At 37.5% G+C, this 27,513-nt stretch overlaps 1 protein-coding gene across 1 annotated transcript in view; it reads left to right on the top strand.

Annotated features, from left to right (window-relative positions):
• Positions 1–27,513, top strand: part of SEMA3C (semaphorin 3C) — a gene marked incomplete at both ends in the record, with an annotated part of 117,230 nt that overhangs the window by 44,467 nt on the left and 45,250 nt on the right. The window contains 2 exons of the mRNA XM_080638929.1: positions 23,636–23,796; positions 26,189–26,251. Coding sequence (XP_080495055.1) covers positions 23,636–23,796; positions 26,189–26,251 — 224 coding nt within the window. The remainder of the gene's footprint in view (positions 1–23,635; positions 23,797–26,188; positions 26,252–27,513) is intronic.

Here is a 27,513-nt window from a genome sequence, read left to right on the forward strand (position 1 = left end):
AGGCTGATCATCCCCTAACACAGGGCAGCCAGGATAGAAGCATAGAATCATAGAATAGTTAGGGTTGGAAAGGACCTTAAGATCATCCAGTTCCAACCCCCTGCCATGGGTAGAGGCACCACATGCTAAACCATGTCACCCAAGACTCTGTCCAACCTGGCCTTCATACAGTTTGATGGCTTTGTGCTGTTGGAGGTGCTAGCCTTTAGGTGAAATGTTAGAAATCAGGTTACTACAGTTTGAAGACTCAGACATAAAGTGTGAGCCCATATATAGCTGTGTAAAATCTAAGCCTCTGACTTTTGTGTTTGACCTACCATCTGCAGATTTGGCTTTACTTTTATTTTTACCCCCAAGCTTGAGTGTTGTTTGCTGTGTGGTAAGAAACAGTTATTCCCTTTAACTTGGAGCTGGTTGTTGAGAGATGTGTTCTCTGTGCTGTGTTCTCTGTGCTGTGTTCACTGTTTTCCAGGATATGTTTTAAGACTTAATTAAAGTGGTTTGAGATCCTTGGGGCAGTGTTACTGCATGTTATTGTTTTATTACCTGCTGCAACATAAATGTTGGTTGCTATTTTTTTAAATTGCATTGTATGTGTGACCTAAATTTGTAAATCTAATACTCAAAATGGCATGTAAGAAGAAACTGATTCTTTCAAGGTACAATGGCCCAGCTTCTTAGCTTCTACTAGGTCTCCTTATAGCACCTACAAAGCTAAATGAACAGTTCCATCTTAACAGTTCACATCTTACTCTCCTAAGCAAAATTCAAAAGAAAGAATACCAAGTTTCATGCCAAAGCAGCTGTCTGGTCACAGGAGGGTACGTCAGTCTGGTCAGGTAGGCCATTCCTACTCAAGATTAAATCCTCCAAAAATTAAGCAGGCCAATTCCATTGATTTTCCCTGGATATATGTAGCAAATGGGAATAGGGCTGTTCCTGGACGATGGCTGTGAGGCTGTGTGCTTCCCTGGAGGGAGAAAGAAATAATTCTGAGAGAGAAAATGTTTATTTATCAAGTGCAGTAATGCATCCATTTTATTTACTATTTTTGTATACTATTTTTTATCACTTTTTTTTCTTGTGCTGTGAACACTTCCATTACAGGTTTTACCATATTAACTAATTGGTACATGTAATTTTTGCTATTTGAATGCTTGCATTGTCTCATAGCTAGATTTGCTGTTGGGCAATTATTGGTATTCAGTCAGCCTGGATGAATGGAATTGTTGTACTTAGAAAGCTGAATACTTTATATGGCTTTAATAAATTAATTAAACCTGCTATTATTTAGCCTGCAGGTCTAGCTGTATACAGCTTAATCCTAGTTGTAACAGATACAAATGTATTATTACTCCATAAAGACCTATATATTTCTAACTAGTATTTATGATTTCCCTGTGCAGTGTTAGACAACAAATGAAACTTCTGTGAAACATTTATGCTGGGAAACATTGTCTAAACCCTCATTATTATATGGCCTGTTTTTACAGCTCAGTCAGTTGCACTGATGGGCAGAGCCTCAATAAAGTTTAGATTTAGTTTGCTGCTGGTAAACACAATAAGTTTGGAAAGCAAATTTCATTCTATGTGTGTTCAGTCCTTTCTCAGACTTACTCCTTCCTGGAATTAGGGTCACCGTGTTTGACAAAGTGTACACTGTCTCCCTGACCTATTGAAAATAATGTTTTCTATTGCATTTCTATTTTGTCTACGAAGTTTTTCTACTGCTGCTAATACTATACCTGGTAATATGTGTTTTATCAGAAGGATCATTCATATGGTGGTCAGCCTCACATCAATTGCTGCCATGTCACAGTTTTCTACTGCTCCTGGACTGATACGTGCCAGGATGTGTTACCCTGCAGTGGGAAAATGAACTTGCTGAGCAGAAGGACCAGAGTATTGCATCCTAGCAAGAGCTCAGGAGTGCTTTCTGTAAAGCATGTTCCCTTGCAGAAGTCCTTGGCTTCAGGCCCTGGCCGGCGTGCACTGCCGCCCTCTGCAAGTGCCCTGATGTGGGGGATGCAGCCATTCACACGACCCTGTGTGTGGAGCCTGGTGTGTCCTTGAGCAAAATCTTGGGAGGTCTCTAATGGGCTTGGACCAAGCCCTGTGTGAGCCCGCATAGATAATTGACCACCTCTTTGTCTGAAATCATGCTTCAGTTTGTGTCAGAGGAAAGGCTCTGAAAAAGCAACTGAACTTCAGGAAATAACAAGACACTTCCAAGCAAACTGGAGGTGCTACCACATTTCCCATGAGAGCTCAGCTCTTCTTCTAGCTGAGCTGTAGAAGAATAGTGGGAATCAACATTCACAATAAGGTTTCAGGGAAGAAATTACCAAATTTCTTTGAATCTTAGTAACTGGCCTCATTTTGGAGGAATAGAGAAAGTTTTATTGTTATATTTCACAGAGATTGAGTCATCTTCTTCTGTTCTGTTCTCATTATAAGATAGAAATAATGTGCTAGTTTCCAAGATTGTTTTATGATTTTTGCAGTATCAGTAACTTTCTTTTCTTAAATCTTCAACTCCCCATTTCTTTTAGCAGAAATGGCATTGAATTAGATTTAGTCATGCTTCTCCTCATTCCTGTCAGTGTAAACCAATGTTTGGCAAAAATTACGGCATTCATCTCACTATTCAGATTGCTCTGAACACTTCTTTGCCAAGTGTATTTGTTTGTTTGTTACTTATTTGTCTCTGAACTTTTGACTTGTGTAATATTTCTTAAGGCAGTGATATTTATAAGAGTAATGAAAATTTGCACCTCTTTTGATGACATGTAAGAGAGTGGCAGGGTTAACTGGAGACAAGCATATCCTGCTGCTTCCTTCTGAGCACACAGGGGCAAACATACATTCTTCTTCCTCTCTGAACTTTCTTTGAAGAACATCTCTGCTATTGGACATGTCAGTGTTCAAAAATTCTACTTTTTGGGCCAAAGCCCTTACATTTTGCATTTGGGACGTTGACTCGCCAAGATATACATACATGGCCAAAATACATGGGGTTTTTTTTAGGGAACTGTAGAACTTTTTTCTCTCTGGATGTGCATCTGGGTTTTCTTTTTATTTTCTTCCTATTCTCCCTCATTATTTGATTTTTTTTGTTTTTGTTTGCAGGGTGGTGATGAGTTTATTCATTGTAATAGCATTCTAATGCAGTGACATAAATCCTTTGCTAATAGGAAACAGAAACAACAAATAGCTTCATATACATTCAGTGCAAAGCATATTAAATGTAGCAAGAGTAACAAATGTCAAATAAGAAAAGTCAGAAAACCTAAGAGTTGTCAGCGGACTTCAGTGTCAGTGACAAGCCTTTGCCATTTCACATGTTGTATTTGGAGGCTGCTGTGTGCTAAAAATTGGGTTGCTAGGTTGCACACTTATTTCTTTCTAGAATATCTGTGTTTGGGCATCTTTTTTCCTCTAAGTTTACAAGATAAAATGTACTTCTTTTTGCCCACATCAAACTTTCCCTTGTTCCTCAAACATTATTATTATTAGTAGTAGCTGTTAACCAAGTGAAATACATCCCATTAAAACACAACAGAAGCATCCTTAGGAGGTAGGAGAAGCAGATGGGCTGAGTGATATCTTAGCTCAATTTTCTGTAATGTAGGAGGTTGGGAGTGAAACCTATTAGCGTGGGCTTTATAAAAGCCAACTTCCTTCTGACAGGATTTCTGGGGATATACAACCCAACCTATCCTCCCAGGACAGTCAAATTTGAACCTCTTTGGACTGAATCTCATGAAATGTCTTGGTCACTGCACAGCAAAATTGGAACCCATAAAGAAAAAAAAAACAAATTCAGATTTGTTTTCAGCCTTTGTTATTTTTAGTTAAACCACAAACCATTAATGTCTGTTTGAAGTAGGAGGTTCCACATTTTTCCCCTCAAGCATGTGCTGTTTAGTTGCTGCCCATGCAAGTATGCAGCCAGAATAGTTGGTTCCTCCAAGGACACTGGAAAAGTTTCAGAGGAGCCAACTTGCACTGGATTATGAGAAGGGATCATGGCCCTGCCACATACAGCCTCCTCAGGGATGACCGATCCCAAATCATTTCTCCTTTGCATAAGGAGAGGTCAAAATACTACCCTTATCTTACAGAATATGAAAGTGGGCCTTGGCAGTATGTATGCTTCCCAGTTAATGGTCTTGGATGACTTTTGGCAGGTCACTTTCACTCTTTGTGTTTCTGATCTCCCTTCTTTGACTTGTTTACAAAGGTGCAACTGTTTCTGACAGATAGTGTTCTGCTTTATGTTTATGTTCCACAAAGAGTTGCAATTTTGCTTTGAATCTGAAATATATTAATGCTGTCTGACAAATAAATTATCAGATAGATATGCTAACATCTTAAATGTATGAGAAATGTCCTTCCACCATCCTTTTTCCTTTACTGAGAAGGCCTCTTGAAAATGGCTGCTCTTAAACGTATCTAAGCAAGACTGCGTTGAGGCAGGAGGAGGAAAACAGCGTGCAAACCAATTTTCAACTTTACTGGCAATCTTATTTCTAGAACAATATTTTCTCCTCTTCTTGGTCTCTCTTTCCCCCCTTTACCCCTATAACCCTGTTATTGCTTGTTGATTATTTCCTATGCTGGAATAGCAATACATAATTGTGGCAGCCCAGTGTTCATTTACACTTCCAGCTAAAATTTAACTTCCTATCTTTTAGTATTTGCCATGTATTTTAAAACACTGACATCACTGTTGCCATTTGTAATAACTAACCCAAATATTGTCATTTCCATGCTTGTTTTCTTTCTTTTCCCTGATACGTCATTGTCTTCCTTCACTTTTTTTTTTTAAATCTGAAATTAAAAATTGGTCCAACAGATCATTTAACGATTGTTAACTTGCATTCCTGAGAAGTCCTAGTGGGCTCTTAATTGCTTAATATTTTACTGGAGTAGACCACATTACAACTGTAGCAGATGAAAATCTGCCCCTATTTTCTTCTTGCACCTTGTCTGAGTTCTTTAGAAGTTCCTTTTCTATTGCAACCTCTTAGCTTTGTCCTATAGAAGATAACAGCCACTAATCTTTCATTAGAATCTTGTGATTTCCACTAATTGCAGAAGAGGTTAGTGCAGGGATAAAGATCTACAGAGGCTAGATCAGCTCTGAAAGTGTTTAATCTCTTTGGAAGGTCTTAAAAGAAGATGAAAGTTTTGTTAATTAATGTTACAAGTTGTTACTTTTGTGTTGTTAATGATACATCTAAAAGACATGCATGACATTGCAGTATTCTAAAATATGTGCAAGAAAAAATACATAACCACTGACCTATGGGCCTGGTGTTTGGAAAAATGTCCATGATCTTTTCTACAAGGAGGTATGCTTTCCAGCTGTTCTGAGATCTCATAGGAAATCAACACTATTAGGTTTGCCCTTGTGCAGATCAAGTAAACTGAGAATTATTTTTAATTGGAGTTAGAACCTCACCTCTTCAAGGCTGTTTCAACTCAATAAATCAGGGCAGGCTCCTTCAGAGGGAGCTTCAGAGAATCTGAGCTACTCTGCTCTGTTTAACCCTCTGTTTTTTCTTTCTCAGTGAGAATACACATAGCCTCTAGAAACTGGGTTCCTAAATTCAGTACTTCAAACAAGATGCCTGCAGCAGACTGTATGGGTTTATACAGCCTGCCTGATCAGTGTATGGACAAACTCATATCTTGGGATTTGACTCTATTAATGGAAAAGAAAGACTAGTGCAAGCCATGTGCCTACCTTTAGATAACCTGAAATTCTTAAAATGGACCTCCTGACACCCCTCTTAATTGCTTACATATTCACTGAGTCAGAAAGGGTGATGGAAATGAGGTTTTGGAAGAATGCCCTTGTTTTTCCTCCTCCTATAACATTTGCATGTCTGTTGTAATTTAAAGGCCATCCTGAGCTGGGGCTGTGGGTTTGTGATGCAATACAAAGTAGTTTTGACCTTCCACTGACAGACCTTGTTTAATATTCAAAGGTAATTGTCACATATCACTTTCCTGTGTATTTCTTTGCTCCACAAAATTATGCTTAGATTGTTTGTAATCCTAACAGCCACAGAGGATTTGGCTTTGGTTATAGTTGTTAATGTGGTTGAGTGACTCAATAGCAATGATAGCATATTTATCCTGGATCTCCCAACAGAGTGAAGCAGACAGACAGGAGGCAACCTGAAGGAAAGTTTCTAGTCAGAATATTGCTCTGACGCTGTTCAAAACCTTTCAGTCAAAAGCACTGTTTAAAAACTAATAAAAAAAGAACAGGTGTTTGAATGAACACGCTCTCAAATTGTTTAAGCCACTATTGCATTGATATTACAACAAAAAGAGATAATGAAATACGCTGTCTATGCCCTTCTGCACAGAGGTTCAGAACCTGTCTGTGGCCCCATGTTGAGGAGTTTGTAATCTAAATAAACAAGACAGACCAAAGCCAGAAGGAGAAATGATGCACCTACTGTTATGCAGCTGGCCAGTAGCTGAGCTAAATTAATCTAAAAGATCCTTGTCATCAGAAATACAGGTTTTTCCCATAAGAAAAGCCTGGGTAATGCCAGCTAAAAGCCAGGTCCATTGGTTTTCAGCAACTACTCACTGTAATTTTAAAGGCAAGACACAGGCAAATATGCGTTGACTTAATGAATTTGCAAACTGAGACAAAAGATCTAGGAGCATCGTCTCCTGTGTCATGAAATGGAATCAGAAATAACATGTCCCTTATCATAGTGTGGTATTCTGACATATGCATCCACAATAATTAAGTGCTTTTACCTTGACATACAGCAAAAGAGACAAGATTCTGGGAAGAATATTTTAATATTTTTTCTATTCCAGAATGGTAATGCACGTTTTTATATCCTCATATCTTAATTGCCAGCAGTTATTTTATGCCTTTCGTATTTTTTTTTTTCAGTAGAGGCAAGCTTGTTTAAATACTTGTTCATTTTTGATCAGAATGTTTTTCCCAAGGCTATTGACACAGTTTCCTTTGTTCAATTAAATATAGCCAAGTATTAATGTTTGCTGCGTAACAGTATCATTACAGCATAAAAAGCAGTTCAAACAAATTACATTCTGTATTCACTTGTTAGGCACACATCCACACTCTACCACTATTCATTAATGTAATTGATAGATCTTATTTTAATTAAAATAATACAGTAGTTATAAATAACCTTGTCAGATATTTAAAATATATTTGAACAACTGAACAGATTTTTAGTGTTAGCTACTTAAAGCAGAATGCTTGCAATGTGCTAATAAATCGAGGGCCAATGCACAGCACAAAAATTGTCCTTTAGCAACTGCATTTTATCATTTTGAAGAAGAAATGTTAACCAATGTTTGGAAGTATTCAATAGTTCACATTTGGACCTGGACTGCCTCTTATCTCAGTTGATGTGCACAGTGAAAAGCATAGTTATTTGCCTTGTTAGAGAGGTGGAGAAGGGATAGCAGAACTGATGGAGAAAAAGAAAATGTATTAATTATATAATCTGCACAGGGCTCTGTGTGAACAGCAGCAAAATACTTGTAGAATGCAGCCTGAGTGGACTTGCAAACATTTATTCATTGATTTTTTTTTTTTTGTGTCTATGAAAAATCACATTCTGATTGCTTCTATAAATGGTTGGTTTAGGGCCTTTGGTTTGCATTGGTTTAGTGTGTGAGGGGCAGGGGGATATTAGGTGGCATTCAATGGTAGAAGGAAATTAATGTAAATGTATTCAAATTGCAGATATGTTATTGTCTTCCCTTTCTTCCTCTCCTTATGTGTCACTTGCTTTCTAAGATGATAAATCCAACAAGTTAATTTATTACACTCCCATCTCGGTGATTTTTGTCCTGCTTGGAGCATTTTGATGCAATTACATTTGAGTTCAGCATATTTATAAAGAATCAGATATTTTTTATTTCAATGGTTCAAAGTCAGTCATTGAAAAGAACCCAAAACCTTTAGTTAACTGTTTTCAGACATTTTTATTTTTTTTTACTGTTACTGTTACTCTTACACTTGTCCCTTGAGGTACCAGGTGAGTAAATACCAGGTGTATTTTTACCATATTGAGGAAGTTCGCCTATTTCTAGTCTTGTCATCTAAATGTTAAATATTTAGTCTGAGTTAGACATCCAGTCTTCTTTTGTAATCACAAGAGAAAAATAAAACAGAAACCTGCAGAAAAAAATTGAAATTAATGACAGAAAATAAAATCCTGTCAGTGTGGATGAGTTAGGTTCTTGTGTCACTGTCCTTCCCAGAATTCCAGAAAACACCTGAGAACAATTACTTTATTTCTCCCTTCTTCAGCAGAATGGTTCTCCTCAGAATACTCATTGACTGTTAAGTTTCCCTTTTCTCATACCCAACCCTAAAAAATACACTGCACTCATTGTTTTGTCGTGTTTCAAGCCTGAAGAGTATATATTTTATGGCAGTGTAAGACTTGTGACCATGTCATTCAGTGTGAGAAACACTGATGGATGAATTTCATGTGTTCTTTATCTTACAGGTTGTAAATCATTAATCATTTCTATGTTTTTCTATTTCTGGACTACCGTGCATTGATTTGATGTGGTAAAAGGATGGGTCATCTGACAAGCAGTGACAAGTCCAGGACAGCCCACTTTTCTTCCTGTGATTAGATTTAGGGATTAGACATCTGATCTTACCAATGTTGTATCTGCGTGATCATTCAATGTGGTGGATGTAAAACAGGATGAAGAACCAAAGGGAATAATGATAATAATAATATTTCATCAGACTCCAAAATGTTTTCTTTGTTATGAAATCAACAGGTATTGGTGAATTCTTTTGCTAGACCTACTTTGGAATATAAAGTGACATTGCTGTACTGATTTTACCCATAGAAGAGATGACAGTAGTTGTGATATGCCCAGAGTTAGAGTACGGTAAGTGAAGTATAGAAAGGAAGAATATCAAGACACATACTCAATACACCGGTTATGCACCTAAACTGGCATCTAGGTGGGAATTAAGAGCCTAAGTTTAGACTATTAATTCAGGAAAATCCCGCCTAGCTTATATTCAGAAATCTACCTTGATGAAATCTGTACTACTAAGCATGCCCTGCACAGTGTTTTTCTTTGCATTAGGTTGACAAAGGAAGTGGCTGCCTAAGGTTTACTGACATGCAAAGCAAAGTCATTTCTCTCCCTAAATTCTTTGCTGAGCTGGATATTCATGGTCAGACCTTACCAGTCTGCACCAAATGGCCTGTTGTAGCCTTAAAAAAGTGGCAGAAAGCTAATGAGTGAAATATTCCTGCAAGTAGCTTGGTACTTGTGCTCTTCCTCAGTTCTGCCTTATGGTTGCTGTACCAGAAAGAGTCTGACAGGTATTGCAAAGCTGAGATTCACATTTCTGAAAGTGATTGTCTGCATTCTGGCTCAATATTAATACCAGGAGTAGAGCCCAAACGTCTGAACTTCTAGGTCATTTCTCACCCTGAGCTTATATTTCAGTAATTTCTGGAATTTTACTTGCAGTTAGGTGGTAAATTTGATAAATTTGGAGTCTGCATTTCTAACGGTTGAAGAGATAAGAATTGATTCCTAATACTTTAACCATATTTTGCGCCACCGGTTCTCTGTTGATATTATCGGTGTTGAGAGTGGAACATTTGGAGCAATTCAGTGGTAAATTAGATCAGCAGACTACTGGTCAGTGATCATAAAACCCAGGGCTGTGTAAAATGTAGCAATTCTCCAGCTAATTACAGTCTTACAGAAAGAGTTTTAGTAAGAAAAATTTTATAACTTCTGCAGTTCAAATGATAAAGATAAGTATCTCTAGATTGTAGTGTCTTCAGTGAGTAATACTTAGGCTTTACAGTAGATTGCCACCAAAAAGGCATACAAATAAGTTGAAATTATTTATTCTACACTCAATACGTATCTTATGGAGGGGACCCAAGCTTTACTTTCAGTGCCAGTAAACCACCCAATAACCCAGCACTGAATAGTAAGCAGAGACAAGGAAGAGGAGCAGCTATGAGAGATCAGTTTAACAAAGGTAAAAGTTATTACAGTTGCTTTCAGTTTTTCATAACTTAATAAACAGTTGAAGTATACTGTGAAATGCTACAAAAGTGAAGCTGTTAAGTGGAACTATTCAAAATATGTCTCACATAATAGTGAAAGCCCTATTAAATAAACACTAGCTAAAAGACTTAAACCTGTTAAAAATATTTTGCATTCAACTTAAGAGTTCAAAAGGTCACTCTTTGACATTCCTCCTCGTGGGCAAATTCAATGAAGTTTACATGCCTCCAGCAAACAAATTCTGCTTAAAAGCTATTCAGAACTGTCTCTATTTGCTCTATCACAACCACTTGGTAGAGATTTCCTTTCCACTGCAGTAGAATTCATGACACTATCTATTTAAAGGAGCTGAAATGGATTGTGCATTAAGTGGAATTACTTTATACAACACAAACACTAAAGCATGTGTACTTGTATAATGGAATAATTTAAATATATTATGCAATAAGCCTAAATGGTATCAGGAACACGAATTAGACTAATACCTTGAACATAAAAATGCCTTTCTTTATTTTTTTTTAGCAAACATACATTAGCTGAACTTGATAGTAATTCTGAAAGACAGGTAAGTGTTGTTATAAACATATAGCAGATGGTTAAACTGACATAAATGGAGGGTGAGAGATTTGTTGAAGGTCAGAGAGCAAGTGCCCAGGAGTTCTGACTTACAGTTTCCTGTTCTGATCATGAAACAAATCTCCTTTGTTCTAGATATTTGTACATTATGCTTTAAATGAATAGCTATGTTATTTTGCTTGTGCTTCCAAAATGAGTACAGGGCATACGCAAAGGACACAGTCTATGAATTTTGCCTTTAAAGTTAGCACAACTTTGATTGTATTTCAGGATCAAGGACACAAGAGTTACATAATGATGACGCTTGCATCTTCCTCTGCTACAACTGGTACTTTGCTATGAAGATTATGTGGTTGACTGTGGTTGATTTCTATTGATTTCTATCCCATACTGTCCGCTACCACTTTCTTCCTATACCTGCAGTGTGCAACTCTGTCAGCAACCTAAATAACCTTCAGTTTAGGATTGCTGTTCTAGTCCTTCCTCCCTTGAACATATTGTTTCTATGCTGAATGTGTCCATACAGTACTTTGATTATCAGAGTACATTACTCTTCTTGACTCTTCTTTTACCTGGAAGCAATGAGTTATCTTGTTTTTTTCTCTTTGCTGATGTTCAGCACATTCAATGAACCAACAGCTCACCCCTGTTAAAGTCTACCATTATCTAAAAGCAGTAATCATGAGATGTTTTATAACTGAGAGTTGAATATAAACAACTAGGTTTTATCTAATTTTTTTTTTTTTTTTTTTTATCTGTGGAAATGCAAGAGGGGGAATTCATATACTTTTTTTCCTTCTTTTGGCCAAATACTAAATGGTCATCCTGCTGAATAAATAAGGCAAGTCTGATTCAAAGACAGAGTGAGTGACTGCAGAAGGTTTATTTATTTAAATGTCTTCCCATTCAGATGAAATCTAAACAGAAAAGCATAAAAGTTATCTCTTAAATCCAAACCAGAGTTTTGGCTGAGCTTATTAAGTCTGAAGGCTCTGGACTTCAAACAAACAAACAAAAATCTCTTTTTGCATGTGAAACACACTTGAAATAACTTCTTCCAGCCTTTTCATTTTAATTTCAAAGGCTTTTTTTCTGTACATTACCAAGCGCAGCCCCAGAACAACCCAGTCAAATAAACTGCCAAACTGTTACTTCCACTTTGCATATATAACTCAAGAGAGTTTATGTGACGCGTCAAAGAGCAAAATACCAGCAGAGTAGGATTTAGCCTTGAGTGGACTCTAATCCACCAGGCTGTGCTCAGCCCACTAAACATGGCTTTTATTGTGCACCCAAATACCAGCTGGTGATCACTTGAAGATTGATGGTAGCATGCAGCTCAGGAATGTGTCCTAAATTCAGTCTTTGTGTCAGTCTTCATGGTGTGAAAAAGAGTGAGATATAGTAATATTCTGTGTGTTTAAACAGCAAGCATGCTACGCACTGAACACATCCCCCTGCGGGACTTGTGTGCACCACTCGTGCTCCCTTTGAGCCAGCATTAAGGACAGCCACATCTCATAAATGACATCTATCAGTCACAGATCCACTTCCAGCTTCCAGATCTGTACAGAAATAAAGTAAGCTTAATAAAATCATTTTCACTGCACACATGCTTGGACATATTTTTGTTTTGAAATTGACTCTAAAAAAACCCTACGTCTTAATTAATTTAATATTAAAAGTATTCAAAACAATCCTAGGTGTTCAGCAGCACAAAGAGTGCTGCTGTTGTGTTCATCCTCTGAAGTCCTCTTGGGGACAGGGCCAAACCCTGTGTCCAGGAAAGCAAGTTGTGGCATTACAGTAATTTGAAAAGAAAAAAAAACAACCCTTAATGTACAATCTGATGAAATCAAATGGCTATTTCCCTGATGGGAGTTACTTCATTTAATATACCAGAGAAATGAATTTGAAGGGAAAAGAACAAGAGGAAAACATTTAAGGATAGGCTTGACCTTCTCTCTTCTCACAAACCAAACTTTCCTTGGCTTCAGGAGGAATCCCAAACACCCACGATTAGAAATCAGCTTGCTTCCTGTCAATGTAAAAGGCTGGGTGGCCTCCTGGATGCAGAATCAATTTAATCAAAGAGCCCAAATTAGGCTACACAGGGTAATTTAACCATATAGAACAACAAAGAAATATAGGAAAAGGAATGAAGAATGTTGTGGAGAAGTATTTTACTATTCTAATATTTCTGTTCTAGAAGTAGAAATACCAAGAGGAGATTTGGATAAATACAGTTGTGATAGAACTGTGGAATCAAGTGTGGCTGTCTCATTTGGTAAAGTTTGTTATCTCCAATATAATGACCCTTCTGGCATCATGTTGGACTAGGGGTTCATTGAAGGTTCACTGAAGGGGGGATGCCATTTGTTGACCTCTGGCTGCTTTGTTTTCTCACATAGTGGAGTGAGAATAAATGTTTCTTTTATCCTTCCCAGATGAAAAGCAGAACTTGCTAACTTTCTGGGCTTGATATATGGAGATTAATATCTCGTACATCGACAAGAGTGTATGGACACCTGGTATATGCATACCATTGATGCCATACTGATACGGATGCTGATACTGATAGAAAACAAGAAAAAACACTATAAAAAGGAAGCAGTAGTTTCCCTAGTTGTATGCTGTACTCACCATTCCACATAGCTGTTTCCTTATTTTTGCCATAGCAAACTTGACTTCTTTTACGAGCATCTCTGCCTTCAGAATTGTCTGTGTGTAAAAGCACTACCTGTTAATTCATCAGTCCACTGAAATGAATTTACTAATTAAATTTGAGTATGAAATACTGCCCTCCAGGCCTTCTTCAGCTCATAGCTGAGTAAATTTTACATTATTTTACTGAAGAATGAATAAAAGCTAAGCACTGGGATTTAGCTGGATCTCTTTATGCCTGATAGCTAATCCTAATTTGATTAAAATGATGATAATATTAATGAAACTGAAACCAAGCCTTCATATACAAAGTTGCCATTTTTTATACAGAGTAGGGGTGAAAAGGGACTGCCAAAGAAAGGGCCAATATGTTTTAAGAAAACCTATGGATAAAGTGGCATGGCCAAAATTGCAGCTGAACCTGGTAACATCAATAAAGGCAAGGATTACTGCAGCAAGAGCAGTAATGCCAATCCTAGATATACAGAGATTGTCTGAATCTCTGGGGAGGTTGCTCTTTGAAGGAGAGAAAGGAATATAATGAAAAGAGTTCCTCTGCCTCGCCACAGTGAAGTGGGTTCTTACTTTATTAAAGAAACCATAATGAAACATTGCAGTGATTGAACTGTGTTTTCTCAATGAGTTTTTATTAGCTCTGCCAACAAGAGTAATTCGGCAGCTTAGCAACCGTATGCTAGGAGAGAAGAAGAAAGACTGCATGTGAGTTGATGTGAAGAGCTCTTTTGGGCAGAAAAGAAGTTAAGAGACTGCTATCATACTTTCATATTTAAGGTATTGATTATTTTGCAACATTTGGTAGTTCTTCATTAGAGTTCAGAGGCACAGTTGTCAGTACATCAATGAAAATGTATTAACACCTCAAAACTGCACATTTGGAGAGCAACTGCCTCTGTCAATTCCGCAAAGGGCAGATTATGTCTTCACTGTCTACAGGCTACCTCAGTAAGCCTAAAGATTACACTCTTAACACTGAAAGTCAAAGATAAACTTGCAAAGACAACTCTAGCAGTGAAATAACCTCCCTTTCACTCAACCTTACTTATACTCTCCCTTGCTCCCCAATATTCAAAAACATCCCAGCTGACATTATCTGTCACGTTAACTTGTGAGAAGCAGTCAGGTACTCAAACCTAAGCCTAAAAAGGTTTGCTTTTTTATCACAAAAATAACAGCCTGAATGAGATGCAAAACTAATGAGAAGTCCACTCAGACTTCGCGCTACACCCAGAGGTCAACCCACTAGTGACAAATGGGATGAAGATGAATGAACTGGGAGAACAGCTCTGAAGTCTCATGTTGTTGCCCAGTTCTGACTTGGAGAGCAGCACTAGCTGCGGTTTTAATTCAGTTTTCAGACAGACAATTACAATAATGCACTTTCATTTCTCATAACTTTCTTTAAATTTGGATCAAAGAGCTTTGGTGTCTGCATACAGTCAGGGCTTCAGCTGGGCAGTGAGTCTGATAGCTACTTGGAACATTTCTTTGTGAGACTAAGCATTGCAGGAGGAAGCACAGCCATTCCACCCATGACGTGATTGTTTGTCCACTAGAAAGAGAAGCATGAGAGAAAACACAAGAGATTATGATGAAAAGATATACTGCTCCCAGAAGAAGTAAAATTATGTGGAATTTGTCTGACTTCTCCACGGGAGTGGTGTTTTTTCTTACTCTGTCTCAAAAATAATGTCATACTTGGCGACCAAAAGCTTCTCACTCCTGCATCTGGAAACCAAATCCATCTTGAGTGCCAATGGCAAAGCCACTGTGTGCACCCAGGCTAGAGGGTGAGATGATTTGAGCTTGTGCAGTCTTAGGCAATGTGGCAACGATCCTTTCCATGTCTTTTGGGAAGAAACAAAAGGGTAAACTCTGTTTAACTGTGCAGACTTCGAAGTATGCAGCTTACAGCTCTTGGAGAGCAGTTTGCATGCTGCAGGGCTGTCATACTCAAGCTCTTTATACACAAGACATGAAGGAGACTGGCTCTCATCTGACATGGCTGACTCAGCTGCAGTAACCTTAAACCCAGTTGGCCTGTCTTTATGGCTTCTCATGCTTGCAAAAGATGTTTCTCTGGGTTTGGGACTAAAAACCTGGACAGGTCAAAAATGGGCAGAAATAAGTAAGGTAGTATTTGAAAAATCAGATAACTTCTGGTAAGTTCTGTAGAGTGGCAGTATTTGTGATGTCTTCTCAAATTATAAATATTATAAACTATAAAAAGGAATTATAAAAAGCAATTATAAAAAGGAATAAAGGTGATGACCAATAAAATTATAACTGCACACTACTTATTAAAAAACAAGAAGCCAACTTTTCAATGTTTTTATTGAAATACCTATATAGACTTATTCCAGGTTTACAGTGAGGCAAGTGAAGGAGTAATATGAAAATGATGTCTGTAAGTGTCTACAGCCTAGCGAGACTGGCTGGCTGGAGGGTGTGGGTGGTCTTGCATAATTCTCAATGAAGGAACCTCAATACTGGAATATTTGGCAAGACTCAGGATAGCTGTGCAACTGCAGTTTGGAAAAAGTTGACATATTTTTCCTCTGTTTTGGAGTGGGGCTTCTACTGTGGAATGTGGTATGATTTCATCATGACAGTATCTGTGTGAGTAAAAAAGAATCAACATTGAATAGTGTCTGTTCTCAATGATGTAAAGCTTCAGTAAAAATGCACTTAACCTTGTGGGGTATGTCGGGTTGATGAATGTGCCACAGAGTCATCTTAATACATTTTGCCACACAAAAGTAAGTGACTTTCTTCCATTGTGTGTTTGCCTTTGCTTCGAAAGCCCATTCCTTCTGCACAAAAGTGGCAGTTGCCCACACCTCAGTGGATCTTCCCCTCTTTTATTCTTCAAAGTAGCAAATCAAAGATGAAATAATCTCTCATAGTTTTTAATAATTTTAATGAAACACACTCTGTTCATGAGTGATTCCCCTTGCAGCACAACTTTTAAAAAGCCCTCAGATCAAAAACCAGTTAATACTTCATTGTGATCTTTTTAAATTCTACAAATTATCAGGATTTTAGGACCTCTGTGTGTCTTGTGAATTGTTAAAAAAAGACTCATGTAACTGGCATATGTGAATGCTCTGCTTAAGGTCAACTGTTAACTGGCATGTCTTTTCATATCAACACATGGTCCCCTTCACAAAGAGCTATTGAGTGTTTTACTGCTCCTAATGTGTATGTTGAGCTGCTGAAGGTGAAAGATTGTTCTTCAGACATACTAGAGCTACCTCAGGGCCTGATTCTCCAAAGACTTCACCTTGGTGCCATTCTTTCTATTTATGAAAGACCTTCACTATCTCATTCCAGCAGTGTTTAAATTCCATTTTCAACTAATTCAGCAAATATGCCAATAAGTATTCAAGGTTTATATTTAAACCAGATCCTATTTAGATATCATTGACATTTCTGTGTTATTTACTCTTATTCCAAATACAGCAATTAAATTTCCTTCTAGCAAATTACACATTTTCGCTCTGAGCAAAAGGGCTCCTGTTTAAGCCTGTACTGTCTGACCTCCCCTTCACCTATCCTCGAAATGATCTTGTTAATTAGTTAGCCTATGATTTTATGAGCACTTGTAAATCTATTTTCTCCTCTCTCACTCTATCTTAATATTTTTTTATAAAAATGCAATTAAACCCCTTTCAAACAGATTCAGAAGCTTGCAAGTGTGAACATCTGTGATTTCCAGTCCTTATAAACCTATTATCTTTTACAAAAAGCCAAATTTCATTGTAACAGCATTAAAGAAAAGTGCAAAGACTTCTATGCATGAAGAAGAGATAAAGAGATAAAGAAAAGGTCAAAGGTCCACGTGAGCTTTTGGGCCCCATGTGGTTAAGGCACATGAGGGACTCACTAGTAGCACATCTGGCTGCCTATGGCTCTTTGGCCAAATGTCTGCGTACCCATTTATAATCAGCTTCACCTGTGAACTGGCTGAGGATTGAATTTTAGTTTGAACACTGCATGAGCAGTGGAAAAATGCTTTAACAGCTCTTTTATCTCACCCCCTTAAGTAGAAGGAATCAATACAGATTTTTTTTCAAAAAAAAGGAATATTGGCAGTGCAAAGGTGACTCTTTCTGAAGGCTTGAAAGGAAATATTCAGACTTTCCTTGTTCTCTTTCCATATATAAAATTAAACAAATAGTCACATTGTATCTAGATGATCTTAAGGTCCTTTCCAACCCTAGCCATTCTATGATTCTATGATTGTATCCTCAGAGTTGAAAGCAGTGTTATAAATAGCATAATTTTTCCACAGGTCCTATTCAAACTATAAAAATAATGCATGTCTTTACACTGAAAAATCAGAAATAAGGCCATGGAAACAATAATTAAAATCATTAGACTCTTACAAAATCTGGTATCCTTTATCTAGATCTTTTCCAGTCATTCCTAGTAATAAGGTACAAAACAGAGAAGTTAGTCAACACAAAGTAGAAGGGAAAATATTTAAACTGAAATAAAATGGAGCTTTTTTTCTGGCTGAAGCAGTTTTTTAAATGATTTTTTGCAACTTTGCAGGTATCTCTGATTCTATTCATATGTTTTTTAAGATACAACCATTTCTGTCAATGCTACCGACTTTGTATACAGAGTCTTACAAAATTTATGCATGCAGATTATTTTTTCACCTGTTGAAAAGTGACCTCTTGAGTAAAAGGGAGCCAGTTCCATCTGATGCTGTAAGCAAAAGCATCATTCTACTTAAATATTTATTTCTGAGGGAAAAAAAAAAAGAAGAAAAAAGAAAACTGGTTTCATTACAGTTCCTAGAAGGTGAGATTTTACATTGCAGTTTCACATTTGGCATGGGCTGGTTTATCTGCTGGCACAAGCTGAAGGCTTAATGAGGCTTAAGAGAGTCTTACAGCCTCCTTAACTAGAAGCTAATGTCAAGCCTACTACTATGTCTACACAAGGCCTGTCATTGGTGCATCCCATACCCCATGCGGGAATAAAATAAAACAGCATTGTATTGCTGACTTCCAAATCACTAAGGCTACGTAAAATCCATACCAATTTGGGCAGCAGAAGTTCCCAGGGGAGAGGTAGCCCAACTTTATGGAAAGCTATGTTTGTCCCCTTCACTGTGGTGCTGCGTTTGAAACTGGATACTTTATAAATATGCTTTACTCCTCGCTTTTTTTGAGGCACATACACCAAATCTCTGCTTCTGATCTGAACTTCTCCATAAACAACCTTCTGAGGATGAATCCTTATGCCAGCAGGAAAGAGGAGGAAAACATACTATCTCTTGAACATTACCACAGGGGATCATAAATTAAAAGCTTGACAGAGCATTCTAGATTTGCTCAAAGAAGCCCTGCTAAGCTGGAAACCCAGTGATGGTGTAGTGCAGAGACAACTGTGCACTCTCTCATGTATCCACAGCTTATCAGTGGATAAACTCGGTGCTTTGAACTTGGGCTGGGGATGCTTGCATACCATGGCTGTAGCTTACCAAACCCTGCAAGGTAAAGCAGATTATGTTGAACTTCTCAGTAACAAGTGGTTGTATGGGTCTGCAAATATAAAATAATCATGTTTTGAAAAGGTCCTGCTAAAAATTGTATTAGTTTAAATGACATATGCATCAAACATACATATTAGTATAAGATGTCTACTGAAGAAGTCACTTATATTAGGTTCTTAATATTAGGTATTATTATATTATGTTAGGAAAGTCAGGCTGTGTTTTCAGCATTGTGACACCAGGGAATTTGAATTAAGGAGTGATGAAAGGTTGACGTTCTGTGATTAAAGAAGACACTCAGAGAACCTGATGGGTAGATACAGCTTATATACCCTTGTGCAGGTTGGACAATATGTGTATAACACAGTGTGTGAGATATTTTCACCTTCCTAGATTTCCAGTCTCTGGTAGCTGTAATCTGTTTTGTCAAGGGCAACACAATGAGCTTGAAGTGTTACAAAGGCTTAATTATAGATATTACTCAAATACTGTGTTATTTCTCCTTCAGGAACACAACTTTTTAAAAATAATACTTGCATTAACTTTTTTTGTGGTGAATTAGAAGGCTAATTAAAGAGTAGGTGTTAAACTGCCTAATTGTCAGCTGTACAGTTTGAATGGAGAAAACTCGCAGTCATTGGCATCTCCAAAATGTGTAGGTTATTAATAATAATAGTTCTGGGGAGAGAGTTCACTGCAGCTCTTATTTTTTCATTAAAAGGGACAAGAGCTATACAACCTGTCCTCTAGATCAGGTTACTGCCACTATGGATCAAGTTGGTATTGGCTTTATAATTGAGGAAAGCCAAAAATAACTCACTGACTGATGAGAAAAGGGTGAACAAAGATTGTTCTCGTATCATTAAGAATGACAGTTATTTGCATGTGGAATATATTGTAATTTTTGTTTTACTGTCAAGCAAAAAATGTTAATATTCAAAGGGAGCTGTCCGCAACATCATTCTCCATGGAGAGTTTACTGCTTTGAGTATTTGGTTAAATTCCCAGAACATGGATTAGAATTTGCCTTGAAGGTCAGGAAATGTTTGAATCATTTTTTTACACAACATTTTGGAGATGAAAAGGAATGTGGAAGACCTTACAGAATATTTCCAGCCACCACTTTTTCCAAGTAACAACACCCAGATAGTAAATCTTTAAAAAACACAATTTTCTTGGATGATTGAGTGGTAAATTTTGTTAAATGAAAAGAAAATTTGATCAGTTAGAAATTCCCTCTCCACTTGCTTGAGTAGCCCTAAGAGGCTAATAAGCCAGAAGCCTCAGCACCGAAAGAAATAAAACTAATAAATCTGTATGAGAGTATTTGTTTCAGGGCTTTCCTTCCCCTTGTGAATGGTGTTGAGTTTCCATAGTCTGTCTAGTGACATGTCATAAGGTATTCTCCTCAGCAGGTTGAAGGAGACATATTCAGGTGACTTAGAAACCATAATACCATTGCAAAGATATTACTAATATCAGAAAATAATGTTTTTTAATAAATGAAAGGTGTGGAAATCACGTATCTTATGCTATTTATGTCTCTTCCTTAAATAGAATCATCATGATCTTGATCATCTTTGTTGATGGGTTATTCATTGCCAAGTGCACTTGTGAGGTTGTGAATGCTCCATCCTTGGCGGTGTTCAAGGCCAGGTTGGATGAGGCCTTGGGTGACATGGTTTAGTGTGAGGTGTCCCTGCCCATGGCAGGGGGGTCGGAACTAGATGATCTCAAGGTCCTTTCCAACCCTAACTATTCTATGATTCTATGATTCATTGTCAGTTGTCATTCACTGAAGCAGTAGGGAGGGGCATTATTCTGTGCAATCACTGTGTTCACATTTACCTGGTGTTGTGCAGGAAACTGCTGCCTCTCACAGTTTATCTGTGCTTTCCTTGTACATCAAATATACAGTTATGAGAAAGTTCAGTTTACCTTCTAGCTGCCAAATATTACAGTAAAGTTAATAAGGGCACCAGGAAAAGGGATGAGCACTAGCTTCTCAGGCTTCTAATAAAAGGTCAGTCTGAGAATTTCAGAGCAGGCAAAAGGATTGCATTTTAATGGCACTGTGCTGCTGAGTCTCCCTGGTGCCTTTAAAAACTCTAGCTAAAAGCTTACAGGGAGGATTGGTTTTTTTTAATAAAGTAAAACGATTTTTCAAGCATTGAAGAAAGACTTCTAAAGGTGATGTGGACAATTTTCATCTACATTTAATGAGTACAGTTCCAGTTGAAGTGCTTAGGTGCAGACTGTAAATCTTGCTTGTATGTTCATCTTCTGTTGAGGGACATATAGAATCATAGAATAGTTAGGGTTGGAAAGGACTTTAAGATCTTCTAGTTCCAACCCCCCCTGCCATGGGCAGGGACACCTCACACTAAACCATGCCACCTAAGACTGCGTCCAGCCTGGCCTTGAACACCGCCAGGGATGGAACATTCACAGCCTCCCTGGCCAACCCATTCCAGTGCCTCACCACCCTCTCAGTAAAGAATTTCTTCCTTATATCCAATCTAAACTTCCCCTGTTTAAGTTTTAACCTGTTACCCCTTGTCCTGTCACTACAGTCCCTGATGAAGAGTCCCTCCCCAGCATCCTTGTAGGCCCCCTTCAGATACTGGAAGGCTGCTATGAGGTCTCCACGCAGCCTTCTCTTCTCCAGGATGAACAGCCCCAACTTTCTCAGCCTGTCTCCATACGGGAGGTGCTCCAGTCCCCTGATCATCCTCGTGGCCCTCCTCTGGACTTGTTCCAACAGTTCCATGTCCTTTTTATGTTGAGGACACCAGAACTGCACACAATACTCCAAGTGAGGTCTCATGAGAGCAGAGTAGAGAGGCAGGATCACCTCCTTCGACCTGCTGGTCACGCTCCTTTTGATGCAGCCCAGGATACGGTTGGCTTTCTGGGCTGCGAGCGCACACTGAAGCCGGCTCATGTTCATTTTCTCATCGACCAACACCCCCAAGTCCTTCTCCGCAGGGCTGCTCTGAATCTCTTCTCTGCCCAACCTGTAGCTGTGCCTGGGATTGCTCCGACCCAGGTGTAGGACCTTGCACTTGGCATGGTTAAACTTCATAAGGCTGGCATCCTTGTAGGCCCCCTTCAGATACTGGAAGCTGCTCTGAGGTCTCCACGCAGCCTTCTCTTATGAAATAGAAGTATTATTTATTTGTGGTTTTTTTTATTTTACCATAAGTAAATGCACATAGGCACCTAAATGAATCAAAATTACATATCTTTCATTAATCAAAGATATTTTCCATCTTTCAATGAAACTATTTAACAATCGTTATAATAATTAAGTAGAGCTATGTACCATATTTATGTATGCAAATTATATTCTGATATGTTATTTTCATCATTAGAGCTCTAGAAGATAGGTTTAAGTCCCAAGACTGCAGCCTTTGTCTTTATGCTGTCTACAGCTTGTCAAAAATTACTCTCCAAGTAAATTATGCTTCCAGCTAAATGTGTTTTGCAGAAAGTGCATACTTTAGGCACTATTTTTTTATTATTATTAAAGAGCACATATCCAGAAATATTTTTGCTTTGAGAGTTTTGTTTTCCAAGATAACATTTGACCACATTAAGCTAGTCATCTAACAGGTTTAGATAACTAATTTTGGATAAGACATCTGCTGTTTTCTTAGAGAACTAGTGAGCAAAAACTTTGCTTTAAGCAAAAACTGGGCTTTAGTAACAGTTACAAGTATGGCCCCAGACAAACAGATTGCAAAAGGGATGTGGATTCAGTTCTTAGATTTATGAATAAATATTATAGCGAGGCTTTGTTTTCATATATACTGTGTATTTGCCACACTTTTAGAGTCATAGAAAAAACAATCCAATAATGTTTATGAGGTAAGAAAAGATAATTATATGTTAAATATTTAAATAAGGACAAATTGATCATTACTTTTTTATTTTTCCATTCTCAGCTTTTGAGAAATATCTCTTCTGTTATTACTGAAAAGAAAAATATCTGAGTGGGGGCCAAAACATATTGGCCAAGGAAAGACAGGAAGGCTGAGCTTTCTCATGGGCAGCAAGTAATACTTGCATTGCAGATGCTTATGCTTTTCCTCTAACAAGCCTGATCCTGCACTGACATCAAAGGATGTTTTTCACTTCTCTTCATTGAAGAAATTTTTAAGTAGAAATATAGAACTAGTTCTACAGTTCTGATAGTTTGGTCCAAATCTCATTTGCGAACAACTGAATAAATGGACACATTTAAGCTTGAATACATTATTTTTTTTCTTTTAAATAAGCCATGCATGGTGATGAAGAACTAAAATAAGGAAAATAAAATTGACCTTGAACACAATAAAGCTATTCCTAGTGAAGCCCCCTGTTAGGGAAAGAAAGTAAACTGTTCTTATGTAGCTTTCATTGATCTTGTGGATTTTCTGCTGTCATAAATTTCAAAGCGTATTAAGCACATTGATTAATTTAATATATAATCTTCTTTAAAAGCCAGAGGTGTAAATAATTTTATCCATTACAAAAAGAATTAATTAGATGAATGAATAGCATCAATGCCTGATTTTTATTAGATAGGTCTAGCTACTTAATGTATAAAAGAATTACACTCAAACTGGGAAAGGAAAATTCATTCTAACTCAACTATCATATTATTACCAAGTGTTTGATGAGAGTTTTTCTTCTGTTATTGACCCCACTTGTGTTCAAAAATGCCTTTATTTAGAAAGAAATGCAGTTGCAATGCAAGTAAGTCAGCTAAAATTTTTTACTAATTTGTTGCCTTTACCATTTCAGAGCTGCAAGAAACTAAGACCTCTGAATATCACAGAATATCCCACAGTCCCCTGGATTACAGGATATTATTCATGGATGAAGATCAGGATCGGATCTATGTGGGCAGCAAAGATCATATTCTGTCATTGAATATTAATAATATAAGCCAGGACCCTCTCAGTGTAAGTTCCAGATCTATTTTTACCCAAGGTTGCTTCACTACATGCCTTTCTTCTTAAGACAAAGAATGTGTATTTCATGCTTTTGCAACAGGCAAAAGCCCAGACCCTGACTGAATCGTTAGTCCTTGTTTTATGTTTAATGCAAGATGAACAAGCTATTAGCATGGCTGCTCCTCAAACACTGTTTAAAAACACTTGTTTATTCGTTTTGAAGTGTTCAGCATGGGTTGGCCCCATAAGAAAATTTGTAAGGGTTGATGATTTCTGCAGCTCTCCCAAGATTTAAGAAAATTCAGAGATGCACTTCTAACAGAAGTCTGGAAGGAAGAACAAGATACATACTATCATTTCTGGCTGCAGGTCAAAAAACCAACAGGGATAGAGTTGCCTTTAACCTTGGACTATATTTATTATTGTTTTGTACTCTACAGCCTGATCGCCAAACTATTTTCCAATCTTCTGTTATGTCTGTGTCAGCCCTAGCCCTTCAGTTCAGTAGCTGAGACACCTCCTGTCTGGGGTTCTTTAGACACTATGACCTACATCTCCTTTTCAACACTGCCTGTTTTGTAGCTCCTTCTCTCACTTATCAAGACATGATTTTCTAAGGACTGTCTGTGTCCCACCTCCCCAGACTGTAGTAGGCAACCTGTGTATGAAAATAATCAAATTAAACTACTTTCACAGATTCCTGTCTTGTCTGCAGAGCCAGTTCAAATCCAGCTTCTCTGCTTTTAAAATAGGTGGCCTCCAGAAGAACTTGTGTGCTCAGAAGTCTGTTAAGATATTACCTCTCTACAGACTTTGCCTTGCGTATCTTGAGATTATCACAGCTACAGCACTGCCTTAAAGCGTGCCTTAAAGGCCCTGTTCTACCAAATTCATCTGATCCTTTAATCTATGGGCTTTATTACTGTACCTCAGGAGTACTGAGAGGCAGAGATATCCAGCTTGCAGCAGTGAAGATAAATGCTTTCCTTAAGAGGCAAGGCTTTTAATGTGTCAGAAGAGAGTGAGAGAGGCCCCTCTAGAGGGTGATTAAGCGCAGTTAAATTAGGCTTTGCTCTGAATCAGCCTCTGGATATGCCTGTCTATCTGAATTGATTGTGCAGGCAGTCCAGGGAGGTTAACTCTAACTTACACATTTAAATTAAATGCCTCTTGTGTGATGGCATGAACCCTTCCACCTTCTAATGGTACAGAAAACTTCCTCTGAAATGGGGCCACCTTTTCTGATCTGAAATAGCTTGTGTGACCTTTTTGCTAATTCCCATCTCACCACCATTGATACAGGCACCCTTACCTGGAAGCTGCTGTGCTCCTGCATGGCACACTCCAGCCTTCCCTTAGCAGGATGGTTTTAATTAATTCTGTGCAGAGTTTGGTTAGATAGGAAGGCCTTTGTTGCATGACATATATTCTGCAGTATAAAGCTGCAAAGCATTTCAATGTGGGAAAAGAAGAACAAAAAAAGTCAACAGAAAGCATAGAAAGCAAAAACACCCAAAATTTTCTGGCAGTGGATGTGATAACCCAGTATTAGGCTCAGAATTAATCTCTGCAATTCCACATGTTCTTCCATTTATTTATTTTCATAACAGATTAATTTTGCTGATCTTATGCCTCTATACATATGCATGCATGCCTACAACTCTCTATATGTATGTGTATATGTATACAGAGATCTTCTATCTTTATTATTTATGTTATCCTAAGGCTAACAGTTATCAGACTCTGTCACCTACTAAATTTCTAGGGAGAGATTTCTAATGGATGTCTTCTATTTCAAAATCAAAATAAATAATGGAAGAAGTTCAAAATCTTTAAAGTTTGAGTATAGATCAGATAAAACATTCAGGCATTGAGGTGTTTGTTGGAAAACTGTCTGAAAGAAATCAGCCTGAAATCTTAAGATTTCTATCAGGTTTGATCATAATCTATGCAAACCTTTGCTGTTAAAACCAACAAATTGCTACAAGAACTCTTCTTGCAATATTTTGTTCTGGTTTCTAGTGTGAATAATTTTTAGTTCAGTAAAAGCAAAAAAGTAAAACTGGACAATAGTTTAGGCAATGAATTAGTCAAAAATACACAATCAGTCAATAATTAGTCGACACATCTCTCCTTTTTAGAAGAAAGAAGTCTAAATAAATTATGTTAAAAATATACAGCGAACTTAATTTATATCAGCAAAAAACCTGGGGCTTTATTTTGTTTACTGCATGCTAAGACAGAAAGTTGTTTTCATTTATCAATGAAAATTCTTTTTTCCTTATAAACAAAGTATGAAAGATATCAAATTATTATTTTACTAGCTTAAATTTGGCAGCAAAATGTTTTACTTACATTATATAATAATTATTTTACTTAAAAGATATTTCTTTCCTCACAGATTTTCTGGCCAGCATCGGCAAACAAGGTTGAAGAGTGTAAAATGGCTGGCAAAGATCCTACAGTAAGTTATAATCCACGTGAACATGCACAGGCACACATATACGAAAATTACATAGTTGGCAGTAAAGTAACAGCATCTTAAATGCAGCCAAAACGAAGCAAAAGAAGTATTTGTTATGCCTTTGAAATGCTCTGCAGGCCAACCAATAAAGTGAAGGAACGAAAAACAGGCTATGTAAACAGAATGTACTCTGAGACCATGACAGATGGAAAGAGAAATGCACTGTCCACTTTCTTGCCTTTTTCTCTTGTCACTACTCAAACTAGGTGGTGTTTTTCCAGATATTTCCTGGGAGTGATGCTGAAGAGCCCTGCTAAGCTGTTGTTTAGGGTGGGGAGGTGCTCTGCCTGGCTGCTCACCGCAGGAACAGACTCTACAGGCAGGTGGTTCTTACTGTCTGGAGCCTGAAGACCCCAGATGCAGGAACACTCCAAACACCTCTTTCCAGTTTACAATACATTTACAACAATCCACCTGAGCCCATTCTATAGGAAAAATGTGCAGGCTTTAGTTTGAAAATCAATTGCAAATGCTGATGAATGCAAGGAAAACAGAAAGTTGGCCTACTGCAGTACTGCTGTAAGACTATTTCAAATTACTGTGGAGAGTAATGCAGAGCAATAGAATGCTTCTTAATGAATAACTATATTATGGTTGGTATTGAAGCTTATCTACTTTCTTTTCTGATAGCTATAACAGTGAAAGCCAAGTATTTTTCCTACTGAATATCCTTTTTTATATATATATTTTTACATTGTTCTAGTTATTGCAATATGCAGTAAATTCAACAGCTAGCGGCCTATTAGGTTGCACTGAATGTGAAGAGAAAACAGACAGCTTTGTTAATGGTGATTAATGTTGGATAGTTATTTTGCCAGTTGCATCATCAACTTGTCATAGACTGGTTAAGGAATTTTCTTTTCTTTGAAATGCAAAAATGTATTAGCCTTAGTCATGTTTACAAGATATGATAACATTCTTCTAGGGCAAAAATAGGAAAAATGTACACACTAAGCAGAAAGTAGTATGCAAAATATGTAATCCACAGGAAAAAAGCCTAAGACCTTACTAAGTACTGGATTCTCTGAAGGACTTCTAATCTTGGGTATTTAGTGATGAGACTTTCCTAGCTTTTAATCATATTGAAGTACCCAAATGTTGCTGCATTAGTGGACAAATTTCTGGATAGAATCTGTTTTTCCAACAGTTTAATTGTGAGTACAGCTAATACCCTGTAACGTAGTTAAGCATGTCTATGTGCA

Source organism: Psittacula echo (genome assembly GCF_963264785.1).
Source record: "Psittacula echo genome assembly, chromosome: 1".
Taxonomy (NCBI): Eukaryota; Metazoa; Chordata; class Aves; order Psittaciformes; family Psittacidae; genus Psittacula; species Psittacula echo.